The sequence below is a fragment of the Lithobates pipiens genome, unplaced genomic scaffold (genome assembly GCF_037356315.1).
Source record: "Lithobates pipiens isolate NorthernLeopardFrog02 unplaced genomic scaffold, aLitPip1_a1.2 Scaffold_35, whole genome shotgun sequence".
In the NCBI taxonomy this organism is placed as follows: domain Eukaryota; kingdom Metazoa; phylum Chordata; class Amphibia; order Anura; family Ranidae; genus Lithobates; species Lithobates pipiens.
The window spans coordinates 730,149-754,045 of NW_027507811.1; the positions used below are offsets into that span (position 1 = coordinate 730,149).

The 23,897-nt window shown below is 50.4% G+C and overlaps 2 protein-coding genes and 2 pseudogenes across 2 annotated transcripts; all 4 read right to left on the minus strand.

Moving 5' to 3' along the window:
* Positions 1-109: 109 nt before the first annotated feature.
* On the minus strand, positions 110-289 carry LOC143956425 (U2 spliceosomal RNA; annotated as a pseudogene).
* Positions 290-6,749: 6,460 nt separating this feature from the next.
* LOC143956426 (U2 spliceosomal RNA) lies at positions 6,750-6,857 on the minus strand (annotated as a pseudogene).
* Positions 6,858-12,469: 5,612 nt separating this feature from the next.
* Positions 12,470-15,386, minus strand: LOC143955582 (uncharacterized). The gene has a single exon (XM_077465664.1). The coding sequence runs from the start codon at positions 15,174-15,176 to the stop codon at positions 12,660-12,662; it is 2,517 nt and encodes an 838-aa protein (XP_077321790.1). The 5' UTR covers positions 15,177-15,386; the 3' UTR covers positions 12,470-12,659.
* Positions 15,387-16,402: 1,016 nt separating this feature from the next.
* On the minus strand, positions 16,403-20,646 carry LOC143955980 (uncharacterized). The gene is made up of 4 exons (XM_077466106.1): positions 20,606-20,646; positions 17,394-17,729; positions 16,945-17,304; positions 16,403-16,798 (listed from the first exon to the last, which is right to left on the minus strand). Exons 3-4 carry the CDS (start codon positions 17,194-17,196, stop codon positions 16,595-16,597), a joined length of 456 nt encoding a protein of 151 aa, XP_077322232.1. The 5' UTR covers positions 17,197-17,304; positions 17,394-17,729; positions 20,606-20,646; the 3' UTR covers positions 16,403-16,594.
* Between the last annotated feature and the right edge of the window lie 3,251 nt (positions 20,647-23,897).

Genomic DNA, 23,897 nt, shown 5'->3' on the forward strand with positions numbered 1-23,897 from the left:
CCAACGTTCCCTCCCGAAAAACTGATCAGAGCTAGAGCTGTCCTAATCCAGGCCAGAAGGCCAGGGTCCCCTCCCTTCGGCGCCGACCAGTGGTTCTCCATCCTCATCAGAAGGCTTCCCTTTTGGCTACGAACTGCTCCAGGTCACCTTTACATCAGCAGGTTTTGCATAGCAACCGCCACCCCTGCTCCACCTCGCCGTAGAACAGGGACGGAAGCAAGCGCCACCTCCTGGCAACTGATAAGAGCAGATACTACACTTGATCTTAGCCAAAAGGCGGAGAAGCGATCTGCCTCTAGGGCCGGGCCTTTTGGCTGGGACCAGAGGAATTTTTGATTCCTGGCCGGAGGGCCTGGTCATTGTGTTACACAATGGCCTCCTTTTACAGTCTCCTCTCCACTATCCCTTCCCCACTTTATTTATTTTGTGTGTGTCACGCCTTTGTTTTCTCACTGTGCACGTGTGATGAGTAGGGTGTCGGTCCTCGGCCCAACCCTGAAAGTCTTGTGAGGGGGTGGACATAGGCCTTCTGGCTTGGTTCGCCCTCTCTCTCAGGGGGGGTCTCCCTTCGGGGGAGCCCCAATCGAGAACTTGGGTGGGTCTGGTTCGGCAGACCTTCCAGAGAAAGGCCGTCATCTGGTTTCGGCCAGATGGACCTTGTATGGTACCCCAGTCCCCGTCTGGAGCCTAACGCCCCGGGGGATCAGGGTAAGGTCCTTCCTCGTGGAGGACAGTGGTACACCTGTTGCACGTTTTTGTGATACACTCTTTATGTGTGTGCACTTTTTTTTTGGCACCTTGTGGACGTTTTTGGGTGTGTTTTGCACGCCACGGGCTTTTCAATAATAATAAAAAAAAATTCATATAATCGGTTAGTATAGACCAGTGATGGGGAACCTCGGCACTCCAGATGTTGTGGAACTACATTTCCCATGATGCTCAATTACACTGCAGAGTGCATGAGAATCATGGGAAATGTAGTTCCACAACATCTTGAGTGCCGAGGTTCTCCATCACTGGTCTAGACGGATGAGGTGAGAAGGCGATTGGTGGGAAAGGTGACAAATCTCCAATATGAAGAGAAGGTTCCGGCCCCGTAAGTGGGGGAATGTTCTGCCCCTGGAGGGGGTAATCTAGGTTTCCACACTATATATGTGTGTATCATCATCTGCTGGAGATAAAAGACGTCACAGTGACTATGGAGGAAGAGGACGGAACATGACGGGGGGGGAGGGTTACTGGGTGTAAATAGAAAATAATATCTTATTACCTCCTCCACTTCCACTTCCAACAATGTCTCCTCTCTACTTCCTCCCGACTCACCTCTCACCCGGAACTTCCTGTCTATAGCTGACATCACTTCCTATCTTCCATAGAGACTTCCTGTCTTCCATAGAGACTTCCTGTCTGGGTAGAAGTGAGATCCCCACCTTGTGGAGCTCAGAGGAACTGCAGCCCCAGAGAAACGTCTCGTAAGTGTCAGCACACTGACAGAAAAACGATAAAATGGGGAGGGTAACAATATAGGAAATTCAGAGATTAGAGGATAACATAGACAGTGTTCTACATCCGCCTATTACTTAGTTAATTGAACAGATTATTTCAGGCTGTGGGGTAAGTTAGAATTTGCATTCTTTGAAATAATTGGAGGTTCCGGGGTGGGATATCCAAGTCTTCCATTTTTTATTAAATGTGATAATGGAATGATTTTTGTAAGCAAGCATTAATTCAAATTGTGCCTGGGAATTCAGTCTGGTTATAACAGTAGGTGGGTCGGGTGCTTCTGTAGATTTCCAGAGGTTGGCTTATTGTAAGTCTTGATGCTATTAAGATGTGGACCACTATCCCCCTTCCCAATGTTATTCCCTTACTTCTAGTCGTACAGGCTGACTAGCGGCTCAATGTGGTGACCTCCCAGACCTACAGCGTGAACCCATTCGGGGTAGGCTGGATTGGGCCATCAAGATTTGAACGAAGCCTATTTTATATGCCTTTACAATGTTTTTTTTTTTCATTACAATGATATGTACCATTTGCAACAATCTTAATTGTTATGTTCTCTTTTGATAAAAATAAAAATTTTTACGGAGAAAGTGAAAAAGAAAAACTATAAAATGAAAAGCAGCGCTAAAAACTTCATTGGGTTGTTAGGCATCAAAGGAATGTATTTAATAAAAAGGGCATAACAAAGATGGAGTGTGGGCTGTACAAGCAATTATAGGACACAGCCATCCTCAGGTAATCCCTTCACCTTGTCCTGACCATCAGCAGGGGGGACGGTGTCCGAGGTTGAGAAGATAGAACAGAGGAAGATGATGCTTAGTGTGATGATAACTCACCCTGAACAGAGATTTTTCAGCTTGTGGGACAACAAGGTGAGAACCTGCTGATTGAGAACACCCGATTTAAGGAAAGAAGCAGTGACAAAAGATGGCTGGACCACCTTCTAATTGTCCATGTTACCTCTGGACTTCCCATCTGCTTGACTCCTGGTTGTGACCTCGGCTCATCTAAGGTCTCTGCTTCTCCTGATGAACCGTGCATGACCCTAGCCTGACTCCTGACTACTCCTTTGTCTCCATCCTGCTGATCCCCTTTCCCCATTATTTTATTATTGATATAAGGGATGGAAGACGGGTGTTATCTATAGTCCATTAATCTTGTTTTTTGTTTTTGGACAAAATTGCTTTAAGTACCTCATTATTCATCATTTTTATTTAGTTACAGCAGTTTTTATTGTTTTTTTTCTAACTTCTACATTTTTCGGTTCTATTATATATTTTTCGTGCATTGCTCAGTCCTTGATACACCTGTGCAGTCAGGTGGCGTTGGTGTTGTTTGCCCCGTCGCATCCCCTTTTGCCACTGTCGGGAGCTGCGATGCACACTGGAGGGACGCTCCCCCCCGCCCTCCTCATCCATTATTTTGGTTGGGGGGCGGGGCACGTTCACCCACTGCGTATCGGCGTCACACTTTTACCGCCGGATGTGCGGCGTCCCTTTGATGGGCCCCCCCGCCTTTCCGGCGAGTTTGAGTTCCACCCTCTACGCCGCCGTCAGAATGCCTCCAACGTCACACGTACTAAGCACCATGAGGAGGAGGGGAGAACGCCGGCCCCCGGGATATATCACCGCCCTGAGCCGGCGTTCTCCCCTCCTCCTCATGGTGCTTCGTGCGTGTGACGTTGGAGGCGTTCTGACGGCGGCGTAGTGGTGTCCATGGTTGGCGGCAGCAGGCGGGACCGGGAACAACCAGGGCCAACCACTTATCATACATTGCGATCTCATAATTCCGTGTTCTCTCCATACACAAGGTATCCTTGCACCTATTCTCCTAGCTCCCTTTTTTCTTTTCACTTCCTTTTTATTGTCACTTTGTCACTTGGGAGTTAGGTTGGGGGATGGTATATATTGGCCATCCCTCCCCCCCCCCTCTGCTAATTTTACTCATTTCCACACACACTTAACACTTTTCTTTACTGCACACCTTCTTTTCATTTTCTTCCTTCACCTGCACTCATACATTTCACACTATACCTGTAGTTCTTATTATGTATTTTTTTTCACCCATTAGGCTTACACTTACAAGCTGATTTTGTTTCCATTTGACAAATGCCCTTTTTGTCCCGGTGGTTGCCTGTGTGTGCACTCTGTGGGCCCTACTGCCGCTGGATGGGCCTCCTCAGCTCCCGTGCCGTCGCTTTGGGTGCCTGGTGGCGTCCGATACCACGCCTACGGCTGCATGGCTGTGTGTAAGTGACCATTAGGTGGGTTTTTTTTTTAACCTCCCCTTGTTCCATCATTGCAAATATTAATTTACTACTACTCTGTATTTTCAGACCAATCACGAGCTTGCTCCGGATGAGCGGCAGTAAGCCGCGAAACGCGTAGAGCTACTAGTTGCCGTGTATTTTGGTACCCCAATTCCAACAGCATTGATTTTTGTAATATTGTATTAATCATGTTCTTTTTATTTAATTCATTGCAACAAACATGAGGTCATAGATTCATGTAGCTGCCATACTTTATCAGTTGTCCATTCTATCATTACCATTGGTTGTTTTATGTATATAATTGAGGTGCGCTTTTATAACCTATTCTGTATCGGTCATCGTGATTGTATAAAGTAAAATGTTGATATTAATGATATGTTTGTCTGCGCACCTCTCTAAATACATGTGATCATGCTTTGCTAGATAAAAAAAAAACTAATAAATTCTTTCAATAGCCATTTTGTCTCTTTTTAACCCCGTACTTCATATAAAGTCCCGCCCAGCTCTTGTTTTTAATTCTTGCCTTATAGAACAGAGGAAGATGATGCTTAGTGTGATGATAACTCACCCTGAACAGAGATTTTTCAGCTTGTGGGACAACAATGTGAGAACCTGCTGATTGAGAACGGACACCAAACACCCGATTTAAGGAAAGAAGCAGTGACAAAAGATGGCTGGATTATCTTCTAATTGTCCTGGTTGTGACCTCGGCTCATCTAAGGTCTCTGCTTCTCCTGATGAACCATGCATGACCCTAGCCTGACTCCTGACTACTCTGTTGTCTCCATCCTCCTGATCACCATGTATGACCTTTAGCTCCTGGCTAATGCAATTATCTCTTCTCTTGCTGACCACCCGTGTATGACTTTGCCCTGGATCCTGACCTCAACCTCACCATTCCAGTTCCTCCCTACTGGCCAGACCCTGCACCATATTCTACAGCACACTGCCTACTGCTAGACTTGACCTGCTCTACCATAAATGTGCCTTGTGTTCCTGCTGACGTCCTCGTCCCCCAATCGGGCACTTCCTGGAGCAGCCACCAGTGAACCAGTCTGTCGGTGCCAATGCTTCTTTCAGCCTTGCATTCCCAATTATCACCTCTAGGGGCGCTTGAACCATAGCCAAAGAGGGAAGCCCTCTCGTCACTTTGTCCTCCAACCAGATACATGACAGGAAGTCTACAACCTCTGCTCGTGGTGAAAGTTTATTTAGAAGGGAAGAGCGACAAGTAAAAGTAAAGATTAAAAAGGAGAGAGATTGACTTACAAGAGAGTCTTCGGCATGAGATCTGAGATCTTGATCAAACGGGAGGCTTTTAATCTCCAGTTCTGGACAGATGTTATGTGGGATCATCCCAGACATTTTACATACTAAATCAGTTACTTAGGAATTTGCACAAGCAGTGCATCACTGATCACAAGAGACATTCATTTCTGTTATCCTGGAAAACCTTATCAGCACGACCCACCTCCAGATTCCCAACTAGGGAATGTAGAACAAGGAGACCAACTGTCTCAATGCTCCACAATAAAGAAGAAGAGGCGGCGACAGAAGACCGGGCCACCGCTAGTAAAAGAGCTAAAGGAAGAAAGCGGAGGCCCGGCAAGAAGAACCAAAGAGGGGGACAAGACCCCCGAAGTCAGAAGAAGACCCCCGGGCGACCCCAAGGATCTGGAGAACAAAAATAATTTCCCCTTTATGAACCTGACCCAACGGACCACCTTCCGGGCTTTTGAAGTCCATCACAACTAATTACAAGGGAAGACTTGATTGACTACTTGGTCTTCTTCTGCCATCACTCTACTCTGCTTCTATAGTTAGAATTTCTACAGCGACTTTGAGCGAGCCAACAATAAGGATATATATTGACAAGGAAGTTTTTTTTTTTTTGAAAGCCAGTGGCGTGCAAAACACACTCCAAAAAACTTCACCCGGTGCATAAAAAATGTGCACACACATAAAGAGTGACACAAAAAAGTGCAATGGGTACACAAGTCCTCTAAAATCAGAGGACCTTGTCCTGAATCCCCCGGGGCGTTAGGCTCCTGACAGGGACAAGGACACTTAAAACTTGGTCTTCCTGGCCGAAACCAGTCAGACCCCGTTCTTCGGAAGGTCTGCCGAGGCAGACCCACCCAAATACTAGGTGAGGCTCCCCCGAAGGAAGACCCCGACCCTAAGGCAGAGGGTGAACTAAGCCAGAAGGCCATGTCCACCCCCACACCAGACTTTCAGGACAGGCCCTAGAACCTGTGACCCTACTCATCACAGCAATCGTGCAAAATGACAAAACAAGACGTGACAAGACACACTGAAAATAAATAAAAAGTGGGGAAGGGATAGTGGAGAGGAGAGTGAAAAGGTGGTCGTTGTGAAAAACAACGACCAGGCCCTCCGGCCGGGAATAAAAAATTCCTCTGGTCCCAGCCAAAAGGCCCGGCCCAAGAGGCAGGTGCTAAAAAAGCGTGTCATGGTGCAGTGACCTTGGTGCCCAAAATCAAAGTGACCCTCACTCACAGTGATTCTTAGGCACCCCCGGACTGCCACTCCAGGGGCACATACTCCATAGGCTTTCAAGACCGCCCCCAACCCCCGGTCCAAACCACAGCAGCCCCCACCCCGGACAGGAAGGCATGAAGATCAGGAAGCTTGGTGAGAGCCCTTTGCCATCAGGCTCCACCGTCGCTCCCATCACTCCTTCCTAATTATATTCGGATGTACTAACCGTTCCTCCCCCCCACCAAGGGAGCAGCTGGTTTTCCTTTCCGAAAAACTGCCCGGGGCTAGACCTACCCCAATCCAGACCAGAGGCCAGGTACCCGACCCTCTGGATCCGACCAGGCAGCACCCATCCTCACCAGGAGCATCCTTCCAGATGGCTCAGACTCGACCATGCATCGGCCCCCAGTTTACTGTCGGGCGGCACGACGTGGCCCCTACCGAAACCATCCTTTGGGATGCAAATTACACCATCGGAGAGCGCCGCCCAAACCCTCTCAAATAGGGATGGACCAGCGCCTCCTTTGGCAACTGATAAGAACAGATACTACACTTGATCTTAGCCAAAAGGCCGAGAAGCGATTGACAAGGAAGTCCACAACCTCCGCTCATGGTGAAGGTTTGGAGCGTTTATCTAGAAGTGAAGAAGTAAAAGTAAAGACTAGAGAGTAGAGAGATTAATACATATGGAGATCTTTGGCCATGGCAGGTGGAGCATGGGTCTTACTCAAACGGGAGGCTTTTAAGTTCTAGGCCTGAACAGTTACCATGTAGGATGGTCCCAAACATGGAGAACATCATCAATCACAGGAGACATTCATTTCTGTTATCCTGGAACACCTTATCAACTTGACCCACCTCCAGATTTCCATATACCTCATTGTAGAACAAGGTGACCAACGGTCTCGATGCTCCACAATACGACATTCCAAGGATACAGAGAACAAGAAATTGTTCCAATAACATCTTTCTGCACAATCAAGTGAACCGAACATTAGCATATAAGCACTTAGGGGTCTATGTATAAAAAAATTGTCTCTTATGCCGCGTACACACGATCAAACTATCCTGCGGACTTGGTCCAGGGGACCAGAGTCCGGCGGACAATCCGCCCATGTGTGGGCTCCGGCGGACTTAGAAAGTAGTTTTGACTCAAAAATTGTCCGCCGGACTGCGAGTCCAGCAGACAATCCGGCCGTCTGTGTGCTAGTCCGCCGGACTGTTGAAATGAACGGACTTTCCCGCACACAGAGAAAAGTTTGTTCAATTTGAACGCGGCTTCAGGTAGCCAGGACTAGCGAGGGAGGTCAATGTCGCCACCTTTGTCGGCGAGCTTGGCACGTCGCTGGCCGCGTCACCTGGTATGGACTTAAAGGGGAATCCCTAGGCTGAAAAAACGGCGTGGGGGTCCCCCCCAGAGTCCATATCAGACCCTTATCCGAGCACGCAGCCCGGCCGGTCAGGAAAGGGGGGGGGGGACGAGCGAGCGCCCCCCTCTCTCCTGAGCCTTACCAGGCCACGTGCCCTCAACATGGGGGGTGCTTTGGGGAAGGGGGGCCGCACGGCCCCCCCACCCCAAAGCACATTGTCCCCATTTTGATGAGGACAAGGGCCTCTTCCCGACAACCCTGGCCGTTGTTGGTCGGGGTCTGCGGGCGGGGGGCTTATCGGAATCCGGGAGCCGGCATTAATAAGGGGGCCCCCAGATACTGGCCCCACACCCTATGTAAATGAGTATGGGGTACAATGTACCCCTACCCATTCACCTGTGAAAAAAATGTAAAAAAAAAAACACAACACAAGGGTTTAAAATAATTTATTGCGCAGCTCCGGGGGTCTTCTTCCGTCTTGGGGGGTCTTCTCGCCGGACTCCTCCGCTATCTTCTGCTCTTTTACTAGCGGAGGAGCCCGGCTTTCTTCTTTGTCGCCCGGGGGTCTTATTCCGACTTCAGGGGTCTTGTCCCCCTCTTCGGTTCTTCTTGCCGGGCCTCCGCTCCTTCTTCCAGCTCTTTTACTGGCGGTGCCCCGGTCTTCTGTTGCTGCTGTCGCCGCCTTCTCTTCTTCCTTGAGATCTTGACTCGACGCTGTCTCTGGCCATAATGACAGGGACGTGTCGCGCGGCGACTTATATAGGGTCAATGGGCGGGGTCAACGGGTGATGTCCCTGGCCATTATGATGTCACAGTCCCAGAGGATGCCTCCCGCTCCCATGCTCCGTCCAGAACTGTGCTGCTTCCCGCTCCCATCCTCTGCCTATAACTGTGCTGCTTCTCGCTTCCACCCTCCATCCAGAACCCTCCCGCTCCCAAGCTCCGCCCAAACAGTGCTGCATCTCACTCCCACCATTCGCCCCAACCGTGCTGCATCTCGCTCCCACCCTCCACCCCAAACCGTGCTGCCTCTCGCTTCCACCCTCCGTCCTGAACCATGCTGCCTCCCTCTCTCACCCTCCGCCCAGAACTGCGCTGCCTCACTCCCACCCTCCGCCCAGAACTGTGCTGCCTCACTCCCACCCTCCACCCATAACCGTTCTGCCTCTCGCTCCCACCCGACACCCCGAACAGTGCTGCATCTCGCTCCCACCATTCGCCCCAACCGTGCTGCCTCTCGCTCCCACCCTCCGTCCTGAACTATGCTGCCTCCGCTCTCACCCTCCGCCCAGAACTGCGCGGACTCCGCTCTCACCCTCCGCCCAGAACTGCGCTGCCTCACTCCCACCCTTCTGCCCACAACTGTGCTGCCTCTCGCTCCCACCCTCCACCCAGAACTGTGCTGCTTCCCGCTCCCACCCTCCACCCAGAACTGTGCTGCCTCTTGCCCCCACCTTTCTGTCCAGAATTGTGCTGCTTCCCGCTTCCACCCTCCATCCAGAACCTTGTTGCCTCTCGCTCCCACGCTCTACCCCGAACCGTGCTGCCTCCCGCTCTCACCCTCCGCCCAGAACTGTGCTGCCTCACTCCCACCCTTCCGCCTAGAACTGTGCTGCCTCTCGCTCCCACCCTCCGCCCTGAACTGTGCTGCCTCGCTCCCACCCTCCGCCCTGAACTGTGCTGCCTCACTCCCACCCTTCCGCCTAGAACTGTGCTGCCTCTCGCTCCCACCCTCCGCCCAGAACTATGCTGCCTCACTCCCACCCTCCACCCAGAACTGTGCTGCCTCACTCCCACCCTCCGCCCAGAACTGTGCTGCCTCTCGCTCCCACCCTCCGCCCAGAACTGTGCTGCCTCTCGCTCCCACCCTCCATCCCAAACCATGCTGCCTCTTGCCCCCACCTTTCTGTCCAGAACTGTGCTGCTTCCTGCTCCCACCCTCCACCCAGAACTGTGCTGCTTCCCGCTCCCACCCTCCACCCAGAACTGTCATGCCTCTCGCTCCCACCCTCCGCCCAGAACTGTGCTGCTTCCTGCTCCCACCCTCCGCCCAGAACTGTGCTGCCTCTCGCTCCCACCCTCCATCCCAAACCATGCTGCCTCTTGCCCACACCTTTCTGTCTAGAACTGTGCTGCCTCTCGCTCCCACCCTCCGCCCTGAACTGTGCTGCCTCGCTCCCACCCTCCGCCCTGAACTGTGCTGCCTCTCGCTCCCACCCTCCGCCCTGAACTGTGCTGCCTCGCTCCCACCCTCCGCCCTGAACTGTGCTGCCTCACTCCCACCCTTCCGCCTAGAACTGTGCTGCCTCTCGCTCCCACCCTCCGCCCAGAACTATGCTGCCTCACTCCCACCCTCCACCCAGAACTGTGCTGCCTCACTCCCACCCTCCGCCCAGAACTGTGCTGCCTCTCGCTCCCACCCTCCGCCCAGAACTGTGCTGCCTCTCGCTCCCACCCTCCATCCCAAACCATGCTGCCTCTTGCCCCCACCTTTCTGTCCAGAACTGTGCTGCTTCCTGCTCCCACCCTCCACCCAGAACTGTGCTGCTTCCCGCTCCCACCCTCCACCCAGAACTGTCATGCCTCTCGCTCCCACCCTCCGCCCAGAACTGTGCTGCTTCCTGCTCCCACCCTCCGCCCAGAACTGTGCTGCCTCTCGCTCCCACCCTCCATCCCAAACCATGCTGCCTCTTGCCCACACCTTTCTGTCTAGAACTGTGCTGCCTCTCGCTCCCACCCTCCGCCCTGAACTGTGCTGCCTCGCTCCCACCCTCCGCCCTGAACTGTGCTGCCTCACTCCCACCCTTCCGCCTAGAACTGTGCTGCCTCACTCCCACCCTCCGCCCAGAACTGTGCTGCCTCTCGCTCCCACCCTCCGCCCAGAACTGTGCTGCCTCTCGCTCCCACCCTCCGCCCAGAACTATGCTGCCTCACTCCCACCCTCCACCCAGAACTGTGCTGCCTCACTCCCACCCTCCGCCCAGAACTGTGCTGCCTCTCGCTCCCACCCTCCGCCCAGAACTGTGCTGCCTCTCACTCCCACCCTCCATCCCAAACCATGCTGCCTTTTGCCCCCACCTTTCTGTCCAGAACTGTGCTGCTTCCTGCTCCCACCCTCCACCCAGAACTGTGCTGCTTCCCGCTCCCACCCTCCACCCAGAACTGTCATGCCTCTCACTCCCACCCTCCGCCCAGAACTGTGCTGCTTCCAGCTCCCACCCTCCACCCAGAACTGTCATGCCTCTCGCTCCCACCCTCCGCCCAGAACTGTGCTGCTTCCTGCTCCCACCCTCCACCCAGAACTGTGCTGCCTCTCGCTCCCACCCTCCATCCCAAACCATGCTGCCTCTTGCCCACACCTTTCTGTCTAGAACTGTGCTGCTTCCCGCTTCCACCCTCCATCCAGAACCTTGTTGCCTCTCGCTCCCACGCTCTACCCCGAACCGCGCTGCCTCCCGCTCTCACCCTCTGCCCAGAACTGTGCTGCCTCTCGCTCTCACCCTCTGCCCAGAACTGTGCTGCCTCACTCCCACCCTTCCGCCTAGAACTGTACTGCCTCTCGCTCCCGCCCTGAACCGTGCTGCCTCTCGCTCCCACCCGAACCGTGCTGCCTCTCGCTCCCGCCCCCGAACCGTGCTGCCTCTCGCTCTCACCCTCCGCCCTGAACTGTGCTGCCTCACTCCCACCCTTCCGCCTAGAACTGTGCTGCCTCTCGCTCCCGCCCTGAACCGTGCTGCCTCTCGCTCCCACCCGAACCGTGCTGCCTCTCGCTCCCGCCCCAAACCGTGCTGCCTCTCGCTCTCACCCTCCGCCCTGAACTGTGCTGCCTCACTCCCACCCTTCCGCCTAGAACTGTGCTGCCTCTCGCTCCCGCCCCGAACTTTGCTGCCTCTCGCTCCCGCCCGAACCGTGCTGCCTCTCGCTCCCGCCCCGAACCGTGCTGCCTCTCGCTCCCGCCCCGAACCGTGCTGCCTCTCGCTCTCACCCTCCGCCCTGAACTGTGCTGCCTCACTCCCACCCTTCCGCCTAGAACTGTGCTGCCTCTCGCTCCCGCCCCCAAACCGTGCTGCCTCTCGGTCCCGCCCCAAACCGTGCTGCCTCTCGGTCCCGCCCCAAACCGTGCTGCCTCTCGGTCCCGCCCCAAACCGTGCTGCCTCTCGCTCCCGCCCCGAACCGTGCTGCCTCTCGCTCCCGCCCCAAACCGTGCTGCCTCTCGCTCCCGCCCCAAACCGTGCTGCCTCTCGCTCCCGCCCCAAACCGTGCTGCCTCTCGGTCCCGCCCCAAACCGTGCTGCCTCTCGGTCCCGCCCCAAACCGTGCTGCCTCTCGCTCCCGCCCCGAACCGTGCTGCCTCTCGCTCCCGCCCCAAACCGTGCTGCCTCTCGGTCCCGCCCCAAACCGTGCTGCCTCTCGGTCCCGCCCCAAACCGTGCTGCCTCTCGGTCCCGCCCCAAACCGTGCTGCCTCTCGGTCCCGCCCCAAACCGTGCTGCCTCTCGGTCCCGCCCCAAACCGTGCTGCCTCTCGCCGCGAACCGCGCAGCCTCTCGCACCCGCCCCAAACCACGCTGCCTCTCACTCCCGCCCTGAACCGAGCCGCCTCTCGCTCCCTCCCCGAACCGTGCTGCCTCTCGCTCCCACCCAGAATTGTGCTGCCTCTCGCTGCTCGGTATTGGAGGGGCAGGAAGGGGGAGGGGAATGCCCGGTATTGAAGGGTTTAAACAGGTGTTTAGCAGACAGGTGATTATAAAAGGGCGTGTCCCCTCAGTGATGTCATTTAATCCTTAAATAGAAAATGAATAAAAGAAAAGAAACATAATAATAAGAAATCAGGAAAGGAAAATTTTATTAATCAACTTGCAGAGAACATTAAGATTTTAATTAAAAAAAAAAGTTATATTTGATACTTTATTGTACTACACTTCACAGCATACTGCTCCCCCTCCCCCAGTGTGAGATCCCTAATTTACTTCTAAAAAAAAAACAGCTTCCCGCACTTAAATCAGGAATGCGGCTTCTTCATGTGTGAGACTTTTGATGTCTGACAAGCGTTGATTTCAGCGGATAACATTTCCCGCACTTGGGACAGGAGTAAGGCCTCTCCCCCGTGTGAGATTTTTGATGTGTGACAAGTGCTGACTTCCATGCAAAACATTTCCCGCACTCAGGGCAGGAATGCAGGTTCTCCCCCGTATGAGATCTTTGATGTGGGACGAGTTCCGATTTTCGACGATAACACTTCCCGCACTCGGCACAGGAATATGGCTTCTTCTCCGAATGGCATCTCTGATGTTCAGAAAGATATGATTTCTGTGAAAAACTTTTCCCGCACTCAGTACAGGAATACGGCTTCTCCTCGGAGTGGATGCGTAGGTGTCGGGCAAGTTCTGATTTCCCTGGAAAACTTTTCCCACACAGAGAGCAGGAATGCAGCTTCTCCCCCGTGTGAAATTTTAGATGCCGGACATAAGCTGATTTCCACCCAAAACATTTCCCGCACTCAGGGCAGGAATACAGCTTCTGTTCTGTGTGAGATCTTATATGGGTAACAAGGGCCGATTTTTGTGGATAACATTTCCCGCACTCGGGGCAGGAATATGGCTTCTTGTCCGAATGGCATTTCTGATGTTCAGAAAGATATGATTTTTGTGAAAAACTTTTCCCGCACTCAGTACAGAAATATGGCTTCTCTCCGGTGTGGGTTCGTAGATGTCTGATAAGTTCAGATTTCACTGGAAAAGATTTCCTGCACTCTGAACAGGAATGCAGCTTCTCCCCCGTGTGAAATTTTAGATGCCTGACAAGACCTGACTTCCACCCAAAACATTTCCCGCACTCAGAGCAGGAAAACGGATTCTCTTCTGTTTGGGAACTTTGATGCGTGCCAAGTTCCGAGTTTTGTTGATAACATTTCCCGCACTCACGGCAGAAACATGGTTTGTTATCCAAGAGGCATCGCTGATGTTCAGAAAGATACGATTTTTGTGAAAAACATTTCCCGCACCCAGCACAGGAATATGGCTTCTCCCCGGTGTGGGTTCGTTGATGTCTGACAAGTTCTGATTTCCCTGGAAAACATTTCCCGCACTCCAAGCAAGAATGCAGCTTCTCCCCCGTGTGAAATTTTAGATGTCTGACAAGAGCCGACTTCCACCCAAAACATTTCCCGCACTCAGAACAGGAATACGGCTTCTCTTCTGTGTGAGATCTTTTATGCTCAATTAGATGGGATGTGAAACTGAAACACTTCCCGCACTCGGTACAGGAAAACCTCTGATCTGTTGGAAGGGCGGCACCGTCCCGCACAGTCTGAGGTTCCTCAGGATAAGAGGAATACGATGGTCCGGCACCGTCCCGCACAGTCTGAGGTTCCTCGGGATAAGAAGAATACGATGGTCCGGCACCGTCCCACACAGTCTGAGGTTCCTCGGGATAAGAGGAATACGATGGTCCGGCCCCGTCCCGCACAGTCTGAGGTTTCTCAGGATAAGAGGAATACGATGGTCCGGCCCCGTCCCGCACAGTCTGAGGTTCCTCGGGATAAGAAGAATACGATGGTCCGGCACCGTCCCGCACAGTCTGAGGTTCCTCGGGATAAGAGGAATACGATGGTCCGGCACCGTCCCGCACAGTCTGAGGTTCCTCGGGATAAGAGGAATACGATGGTCCGGCACCGTCCCGCACAGTCTGAGGTTCCTCAGGATAAGAGGAATACGATGGTCCGGCACCGTCCCGCACAGTCTGAGGTTCCTCGGGATAAGAGGAATACGATGGTCCGGCACCGTCCCGCACAGTCTGAGGTTCCTCAGGATAAGAGGAATACGATGGTCCGGCACCGTCCCGCACAGTCTGAGGTTCCTCAGGATAAGAGGAATACGATGGTCCGGCACCGTCCCGCACAGTCTGAGGTTCCTCGGGATAAGAGGAATACGATGGTCCGGCACCGTCCCGCACAGTCTGAGGTTCCTCGGGATAAGAGGAATACGATGGTCCGGCACCGTCCCGCACAGTCTGAGGTTCCTCGGGATAAGAGGAATACGATGGTCCGGCACCGTCCCGCACAGTCTGAGGTTCCTCAGGATAAGAGGAATACGATGGTCCGGCACCGTCCCGCACAGTCTGAGGTTCCTCAGGATAAGAGGAATACGATGGTCCGGCACCGTCCCGCACAGTCTGAGGTTCCTCGGGATAAGAGGAATACGATGGTCCGGCACCGTCCCGCACAGTCTGAGGTTCCTCGGGATAAGAGGAATACGATGGTCGGGCACCGTCCCGCACAGTCCGAGGTTCCTCAGGATAAGAGGAATACGATGGTCCATCTACACTGTGTGGTGCCGGATGGACATTTGAGGTAGTCGGGTTTTCTCCTGGACTATACTGTGTGATGTCCTCATCTTCTACTTTACAGTCTGGAGACAAAGTGAGACAATCCTCTGAGGTTTTCCTCATCTCCCGTCCATCTACTAAAATAGAAATACAAAGATTATTACTAGACATGAGCTGATTGGTTCCCCTAAACCAGGACTCCGCCCACATCAGGCGGCTTTGTCTCTGAGGATCTTACAATTCCCCCCTCAAGGTAACTAGTAAATGGGTCCTCTGATCTCCTACCAGATCATTTCTTTATTCATGGACCTTAGTCAGAGAGCGAGGAAACAACGAGAACTGTCTTCTATAGGAGTGACAAAAAAAAAATGGCGGATCCATTGAAAACTTGGAAAACATATGATTTCAATGGATCAACCATTTTTAGATTATACAAACCTGGTGTTGAAACAGATTTGCCTGAACAATAATGTCCCATTTCACAAAACAAAGAAGATATTTTGTATTGTATTGTGTTTAAAATACATGTGGTTATAAGTCATTCAAATTATACATATTATATTCCAGGCCACAGATACGATTACAATTTTAGTATCTACTGACCTAATGATAATTCTGTTATAAGGTAAATATATAAAGGTTGTGACTTAGGACAAATTATAAGTAGAATTGTTTAACCACTTCAGCCCCGGACCATTTGGCTTATTATTACTAGACATGAGCTGATTGGTTCCCCTAAACCAGGACTCCGCCCACATCAGGCAGCTTTGTCTCTGAGGATCTTACAATTCCCCCCTCAAGGTAACTAGTAAAATGGGTCCTCTGATCTCCTACCAGATCATTTCTTTATTCATGGACCTTAGTCAGAGAGGGAGGAAACAACGAGAACTGTCTTCTATAGGAGTGACAGTGATGAGGGGATTATAGGACGAGTGTCCCCTCCCCCTCTATCACTCATTACAGATGGGCTGAAAACCCCTCAGTTCGGCACTACAACTCTACTAAAGTCTATGGGACCCGAATTTGAAAAATCTAAATTTCCCATTTTGAAGACTTATATGCACATTATTGACCATAAAAAGTATATGGAGGTCCGGGCACTGCCCTGGGGGACATGTATGGGGCGCAAAATATATATATATATTTTAAATATTGTTTTTTCAGGAGCAGTCATTTTAATGATGCTTAAAGTTAAACAATAAAAATAAAAAATTCCTTTAAAATATCATGCCTGGGTGGTCCCCTTAGTCTGCCTGTAAAGTGGAGCATCTGTACCATGTATAGAACCTGCTGCAGCAAAACTGACATTTATAAAGGAATAAAAATGAATGAAATTACATTTAAATTCCTGGCAATAGGAAAAAAAGCTGCCCTTTAGGTCTGGTATGGATATTAGGGGGAACCCCACGCCAAAATAAAAATAAAAAGGGCCCCCCCAAAACCCAAACCAGACCCTTATCCGTGCATGCAGCCCAGACACTTACAGAACTGAGGTGCAGGGCTCATAGGGTGACTGGCGTACAGGAGTATGGATGATCTACAGCAGCGCAAAGCTTATAGTGATTCCCACTGGGAAAACGCTGGAGGACACAAACCTTATTACAGGCTGATACCCCCCAGTCCCCGCCCTACTCTGGACCAATCAGTGAGCAGTATGGGTGGAGGAATGTATTTAGTGTTAATGACCCACCTGTGCTGATCTCTGTAGGAGTGTCCTCCTCTATAAATGTCCCCGTTATTCCATCCTCCTCCATAGACTGCTGATCATCCCTCACATACCTCTCTTCTTCTTCTGATTTCACCTCAAATTCTATATCCATTGGATCTCCACTCTAAACCAAGAAAATGAGAGAGAAAATATCATCTGTAAGATAGAAGATTTATTATTGTGAAATCACATAGAAAATCATAACCTTGTATTGTCCACACATGGTCTCCATGAGTCATTTTCATGTTCTAGATGCTCCGTCCCACCAACCTTGTAACAGTGGGGGATGGTGAGATCTTCCTGTGTGGAATCCCGGGAATACAGAGGACGGGGATATCTCTCTGGTGGGTTCCTGGTATTTGGTGGCTCCATCATATCCTTGTGTCCTTCTGAAAACTCCTCCATCACTCCATACTCCTCATCCTCCTCTTTATACTCTTCTTTAACATTAATATTATCATCCCCGAGGTTTCCACGGGGACATCTCTCTGGTGGGTTTCTGTATCTGGATGACTCCTCCATGGTGTCCTGGTACAGATCTTTGTGTTCTTCCTCCGTCACCCCATCATCATCATCCTCCTCTTTTATCTCTTCTTTAACCTCAACTTTAGGATCTCTCAGGTTTCCACTCTGAATATATAATAAAAATGACATCAATGGTAACAATGCAGATAATGTACAGATCCTAATGATACTATCAGTGATTGTTCCTCATCTACCTGATGATGGTGGGGGATGGTGTGACCTTCCTGTGTGGAATCCCGGGAATACAGAGGACGGGGACATCTCTCTGGTGGGTTCCCATTACTGGATCCATCTGTAGGAAACACACACACTGACTGAATACATTGTTTCTATGTGTTTATCAGATGATGGGGGATGGGTGGAGCCTCCGTACTGCTCTCTCCTTTACAATAAAGTCTCCTCTTACCCGGTGATGTGAGGGGCGGCTGATTGTCCATCATGACGTCCTTGTAGAGATCCTTGTGTCCTTCTAAATACTCCCACTCCTCCATGGAGAAATAGACAGTGACATCCTGACACCTTATAGGAACCTGACACACACAATGATACAGTCACCATCCAGACACATCCCTTGTGTGGGACCGTCACAGACATCAGGCATTGTTATTTCCCCCCGTCACTATTCCTACATAAAGCTTATAAAATACAAATGTAAGTATTATAAATCCACCCCTAAATAAACTGCCCGCCCCCCCACCACTAATAAAAGTCATATGATCCATTAGTCGATACCGATGGGGTGAAATGGACATTGGAGGTATCACAGCACCTGGCATTCCCTCTCTGCACACCCCCCACCTCCCCAAACCACATACAGGGAGACATGCAGGCAATGCCTGACCCCCCTCGCACACACTTCCCGCCACTCCAATCCTCCTGCATGAGAGGCGCCAGGCTATCAAATCCCCTGTGTGCCAATCTCCTCTTGCCGGTGTAATGGAAATTTGTAGGCTCTGTATATAATTGTATTCTATTTTATATGTATTGCACAATGCCCTCACTGTGCACACGGCACTAATAATGTTTTCAGTACATGTTTTGCCTTTTTTCCAGTCCTGATTAGAATTAGCCTGCCTATGTTACGCCCCCTTGTTACCATAAACGTACAATTGTAATATTAATGTGTTGCCTACGTAATCATGTGTATAAAAACCTTCAAATGCGTCATAATAAAGGAGAACGGTTATTTGGAAAGATGCTGAGCGTATCTTTTGTGTCTGTTCCCTACTGCAGTAGTTATTATTAATTTGGAACTACTAATCAATATGAGGATAGGAGTTGCCTATCTATAAAATATCTATATCAGTTGGCGAGCCAGCCAGGAGGGGTTTCCAGGTGACCCCGAGTATCCGAAACGAGGAGCTTGAGACGATCCGGGAATTTCTGTTAATCAGTCGGCTGAGGAAAGCCTTTTGCTTACATTTGAGTTATCAGACTTCCTTGATCGGTAAGGCATTTTCGGGACAAAGGGTACCTATTTTACTCCCCTTAATCGAACTGTATTGATTGGTGGTTATATGTTATGTTGTCACTGTCTACTGTCCAATCGGAGTGTTATAGAGAAAGGGAAGAATAGTGCTGTTCACAGGTATATGTAGTACATCTGCTAGATAAAGTAGTTTAGAGGCAAGAGGGTGTAGGCACACGTAGAGAAGACTGGCCAGTCCTTATGGGCATTAAATGAAGTAAGGGAATGAAGGGTAAGAGACCCTCAAAAAATGCCCAGCGCAAGAGGAGCGCTATATATGAACCGAAGGTGCGGTTCCGCCTATACTGAGGCCCCTAGATTAATGGTTAAAGTGGACAGGGATCCACAAAGGGTAACTGGGTTACCACCAAAGTCCACAGGGACGAAGAATCATGCAGAGTATTGTAATATTAATGTGATGCCTACCTAATCATGTGTATAAAAACCTTCAAATGCGTCATAATAAAGGAGAACGGTTATTTGGAAAGATGCTGAGCGTATCTTTTGTGTCTGTTCCCTACTGCAGTAGTTATTATTAATTTGGAACCACTAATCAATATGAGGATAGGAGATGCCTATCTATAAAATATCTATATCAGTTGGCGAGCCAGCCAGGAGTGGTTCCCAGGTGGCCCTGAGTATCCGAAACGAGGAGCTTGAGACGATCCGGGAATTTCGGATAATCAGAATTTTGCTTACATTTGAGTTATCAGACTTCCTTGATCGGTAAGGCATTTTCGGGACAAAGGGTAGGATAGGAGTTGCCCATCTACTGAATATCCATTTCACCGGTTACAGACTTCCTTCCCCTCCAGGGTCCGGTAGGCACAGCGTGCTCTTCTTCCCGTGCTGTGCCCCACTGGAGACAAGCAGCTTGCCCCCCCCCCGCCAATTTCCCTTTATGGCAGTGCAGGGGAAGGGGTGGAGCCTGTTGCCTGGGTAATCTGAATCCAAGCATCAGATTGGTTGGGCCACAGGGTAACGCCGCGGCTCAGGTACATCTTCCTGGGCTGAGGAAAAAGGTGTGGAATTCTTTTGCCAGTCCCCCTGGAAGCTACAAGTGCCTGTGAGGACCCCAGACTGAGGTCAGGCCTTGAGGAACTTCTTCTACCTTCCATTACCCAGCTGCCTCTCTGCCTGGGGCCCTCTGATCCCCATTCATGACCAGGGTGCCCAGCACACCTCTCTCGCTCTCTGAACCCAGCCCAGGGAGCAGCCTCTACAGGTCCTCCGGAACCAGCCAACCGGGAGGCATCAGGTGTCCTCAACCTGAGTACCAGAACCCTCCTGGTCTCTCCCCTTGGTCTGCAATTCTACTACCCTGAGGACCATCTCCCCTATGCTGTGCCATATTTACACTCCCTGGACTGTTCACTTTCACTGTGCCCACTACCAGCCTGAGGATCATCCCACCTTGCTGTGCCGTATCCCTTCCCTGTGGACTGTCTCTCTGTGTCCTACTGCCATCTCTCCCGTACCCCCAACAAACTAGGGTTGCCACATCATCCCTTTAATCCAGGACACACATTAATTACACGGGTTCTGTGGCTGATTAAGGTGCTAATTAAACTCACTTGGTGCCTTATCTGCATTAAATCAGCCTCAGAACCTGTGTAATGCATATGTGTCCTGGATTAAAAGGATGATGTGGCAACCCTACAACAAACGCTGCATGGTGCATTTCGTGTGCCCCCCCTCTCTGCGTTCCTAGTTTATCACAGGAGGGAAAGGTGACACATCTCCAATATGAGGGGAATGTTCCGGCCCTGTAAGTGGGGGAATGTTCTGCCCCTGAAGGGGTAATCTAGGTTCCCACACTATATATGTGAGTATCATCATCTGCTGGAGATAAAAGACGTCACAGTGACTATGGAGGAAGAGGACGGACATGACGGGGGGGAGGTTACTGGGTGTAAATAGAAAATAAGATCTTATTACCTCCTCTGCTGAAACTTCCAACGATGTCTGCTCTCTACTTCCTCCCGACTCACCTCTCACCCGGAACTTCTTATTTATAACCTGACATCACTTCCTGTCTATCCCTGACATAATTTCCTGTCTTCCATAGAGACTTCCTGTTTGGGTATAAGTGAGATCACCATCTTGTGGAGCTCAGAGGAACTGCAGCCCCGAGAAACGTCTCGTAGTGTGAACAGGTCCTTGTGCTGTGTGTGTATGTACTGTATATCCTTATAGATGGGGGTCATCTCCACTCCCACCAAGGGGGAGAGAAATATATTACTGCCTAATCCAGCCTTTCTCAGCCAGGGTTCCTCCAAAGGTGTCTAGGGGTTCCCTGAGCAATGAACAATTTCTGTCTCTCAGTAATAATCTGTAAGGGGGGCAGACTTTCTCACTTGTGACAATATAAGGGGGTCCTTCTCCCATTGATCACCAATGTAAGGGTCCTCTACACTGACCACTGATTTAAGGGGGTCCTCTACACTGACCACTGATATAAGGAGGTCCTTCTCCCATTGATCACTAATGTAAGGGTCCTCTACACTGACCACTGATTTAAGGGGGTCCTCTACACTGACCCCTGATATAAGGGGGTCCTCTACACTGACCACTGATATAAGGGGGTCCTTCTCCCATTGGTCACCAATGTAAGGGACCACTACACTGACCACTGATATAAGGGGGTCCTTCTCCCATTGGTTACTACATATTATATATGTCAAGGAGAGAAAGGAACAGGAGAGACTTTTCTCTCTAATTAATGTCAGTAGAAGACCCGGAGAAAGCCTGTTCTGTGTTCTGATAGAGCAGATGGAACCTTGTGTGCTCTTATCATTATCACTCTGTACCTAGTGACTGGCATGGTTCTAATACTCTACTTTACCTGACCACTGCACTTTCTACCCAGGGCTGTCTATGATATACTCCTGACCACTGCACTCTATACATGGGGCTGTCTATGATATACTCCTGACCACTGCACTCTATACACGGGACTGTATATAATATACTCCTGACCACTACATTCTGTACAGTTGTCTGTATACAATATATTCATGACCACTGCACTGTATATGACATACTCCTGTCCACTGCACTCTATAACCGGGACTGTATATGATGTACGCCTGACCACTGCACTCTGTACCCTGGGCCATATATAATATACTCTTAACCACTGCAGTTTGTACCATTGTCTGTATATGATGTACTTCTGACCACTGTATGCTGTACACAGGGCTGTATATGATATACTCTTGACCACTGCACTCTGTACCCTGGACTGTATATGATGTACTCCTGACCAATGTACTCTATACCCTGGACTGTATACGATGTACTCCTGACCACTGCACTTTATACACGGGACTGTATATGATATACTCCTGACCACTGCACTCTTTACCTTGGACTGTATACGATGTACTCCTGACCACTGCACTTTATACACGGGACTGTATATGATATACTCCTGACAACTGCATTGTATACATGGGACTGTATATAATATACTCCTGACTAGGGATGAGTTGAACACCCCCCTGTTCGGTTCGCACCAGAACCTGCGAACAGACCTAAACTTCGTGTGAACTTTAGAACCCTATTAAAGTCTATGGGACTCGAACGTTCACAATCTAAAGTGCTCATTTTAAAGGGTAATATGAAAGTTACTGTCCTAAAAAGTGTTTGGGGACCCGGGTCCTGCCCCAGGGGACATGGATCAATGCAAAAATAAGTTTTAAAAAGGGCAGTTTTTTCAGGAGCAGCGATTTTAATAATGATTAAAGTGAAACAATAAAAGTGTAATATTCCTTTAAATTTCATAGGGGGGGGGGGGGGTATCTATAGTATGCCTGTGAAGGGGCGCATGTTTCTGGTGCTTAGAACTGTCCCTGCACAAAGTGTCATTTATGCAGGAAAAAAAGTCTTTTAAAATCACTTGCGGCTAAATTGTCGGCTCCCCGTAATACAGAGAACACTCAATGAGTGTTCTCTGTATTAGCCGACAATTCATTCATTCATTGATTAAAAAAAAAAAAAGCGTGGGGGTTCCCCTAAATTCAATTACCAGGCCCTTCAGGTCTGACATGGATATTAAGGGGAACCCCGTGTCAAATAAAAAAAAAAAATGACGTGGGGGTCCCCCTAAATATCCATACCAGACCCTTCAGGTCTGATATGGATATTAAGGGGAACCCCGCATCAAATTTAAAAAAAAATTGACGTGGGGGTCCCCCTAAAAATCCATATCAGACCCTTTATCCGGGCACGCAACCTGGCAGGCCGCAGGAAAAGAGGGGGGGACGAGAGAGCGGCCCCCCCTCCCTCCTGAACCGTACCAGGCCACATACTCTCAACATTGGGAGGATGCTTTGGGGGTCTGTGACCCCTCAAAGCACCTTGTCCCCATGTTGATGAGGACAAGGGCCTCATCCTCACAACCCTGGCCGTTGGTTGTGAGGGTCTGCGGGCGGGGGGCTTATCAGAATCTGGAAGCCCCCCTTTAACAAGGGGACCCCCAGATCCCGGCCCCCCCCCGTTTGAAATGGTAAGGGGGTACAAAAGTACCCCTACCATTTCACAAAGAAAGTGTCAAAATGGTTAAATAAGACAAACACACTTTTGAAAAATTCCTTTATTAAAAATGAAAAAAATAAAAAAAAGATTCCAGCGGTGCTAATCCACTCTTGCTATCCAGCGACGGATCTCCGGGGTCCAGCGATGGATGATCATATCCAGCGACGGGGGATCTCTCAGTCCAGCGCTGTCCATACATCAGAGGGGGCAGGTTTCCGTTACATCAGAGGGGGCGGGGTCACCCACACGTCACTGGGGAACCCCTGGCTCCCTTCACCAGCGTCAGAGGGGGCGGGGTCAGGTGACAGGTGGCCCCGCCCTCCTAATATAAGAAACGTCAGCGCTGGGATCTCTGCAGTGTCTCCGGAGTGGAGACAGAAGAAGGATGTATGGACAGCGCTGGAGTGAGAGATCCCCCGTCGCTGGATGTGATCATCCATCGCTGGACCCCGGAGACCCGTCGCTGGATAGCAAGAGTGGATTAGCACCGCTGGAATCTTTTTTTTATTTTTTTCATTTTTAATAAAGGAATTTTTCAAAAGTGTGTTTGTCTTATTTAACCATTTTGACACTTTCTTTGTGAAATGGTAGGGGTACTTTTGTACCCCCTTACCATTTCAAACAGGGGGGGGGGCGGGATCTGGGGGTCCCCTTGTTAAAGGGGGCTTCCAGATTCTGATAAGCCCCCCGC

Bases quoted from the DNA above. Each gene is read 5' to 3' on its own strand.
- LOC143955582 (XM_077465664.1), bottom strand. From the start codon at position 15,176: ATGTGGGCGGAGTCCTGGTTTAGGGGAACCAATCAGCTCATGTCTAGT.
- LOC143955980 (XM_077466106.1), bottom strand. From the start codon at position 17,196: ATGGAGGAGTCATCCAGATACAGAAACCCACCAGAGAGATGTCCCCGT. The intron at 16,799-16,944 runs GTTGGTGGGACG...TTCTTGGTTTAG, and splicing joins CCATCCCCCACTGTTACAAG to AGTGGAGATCCAATGGATAT.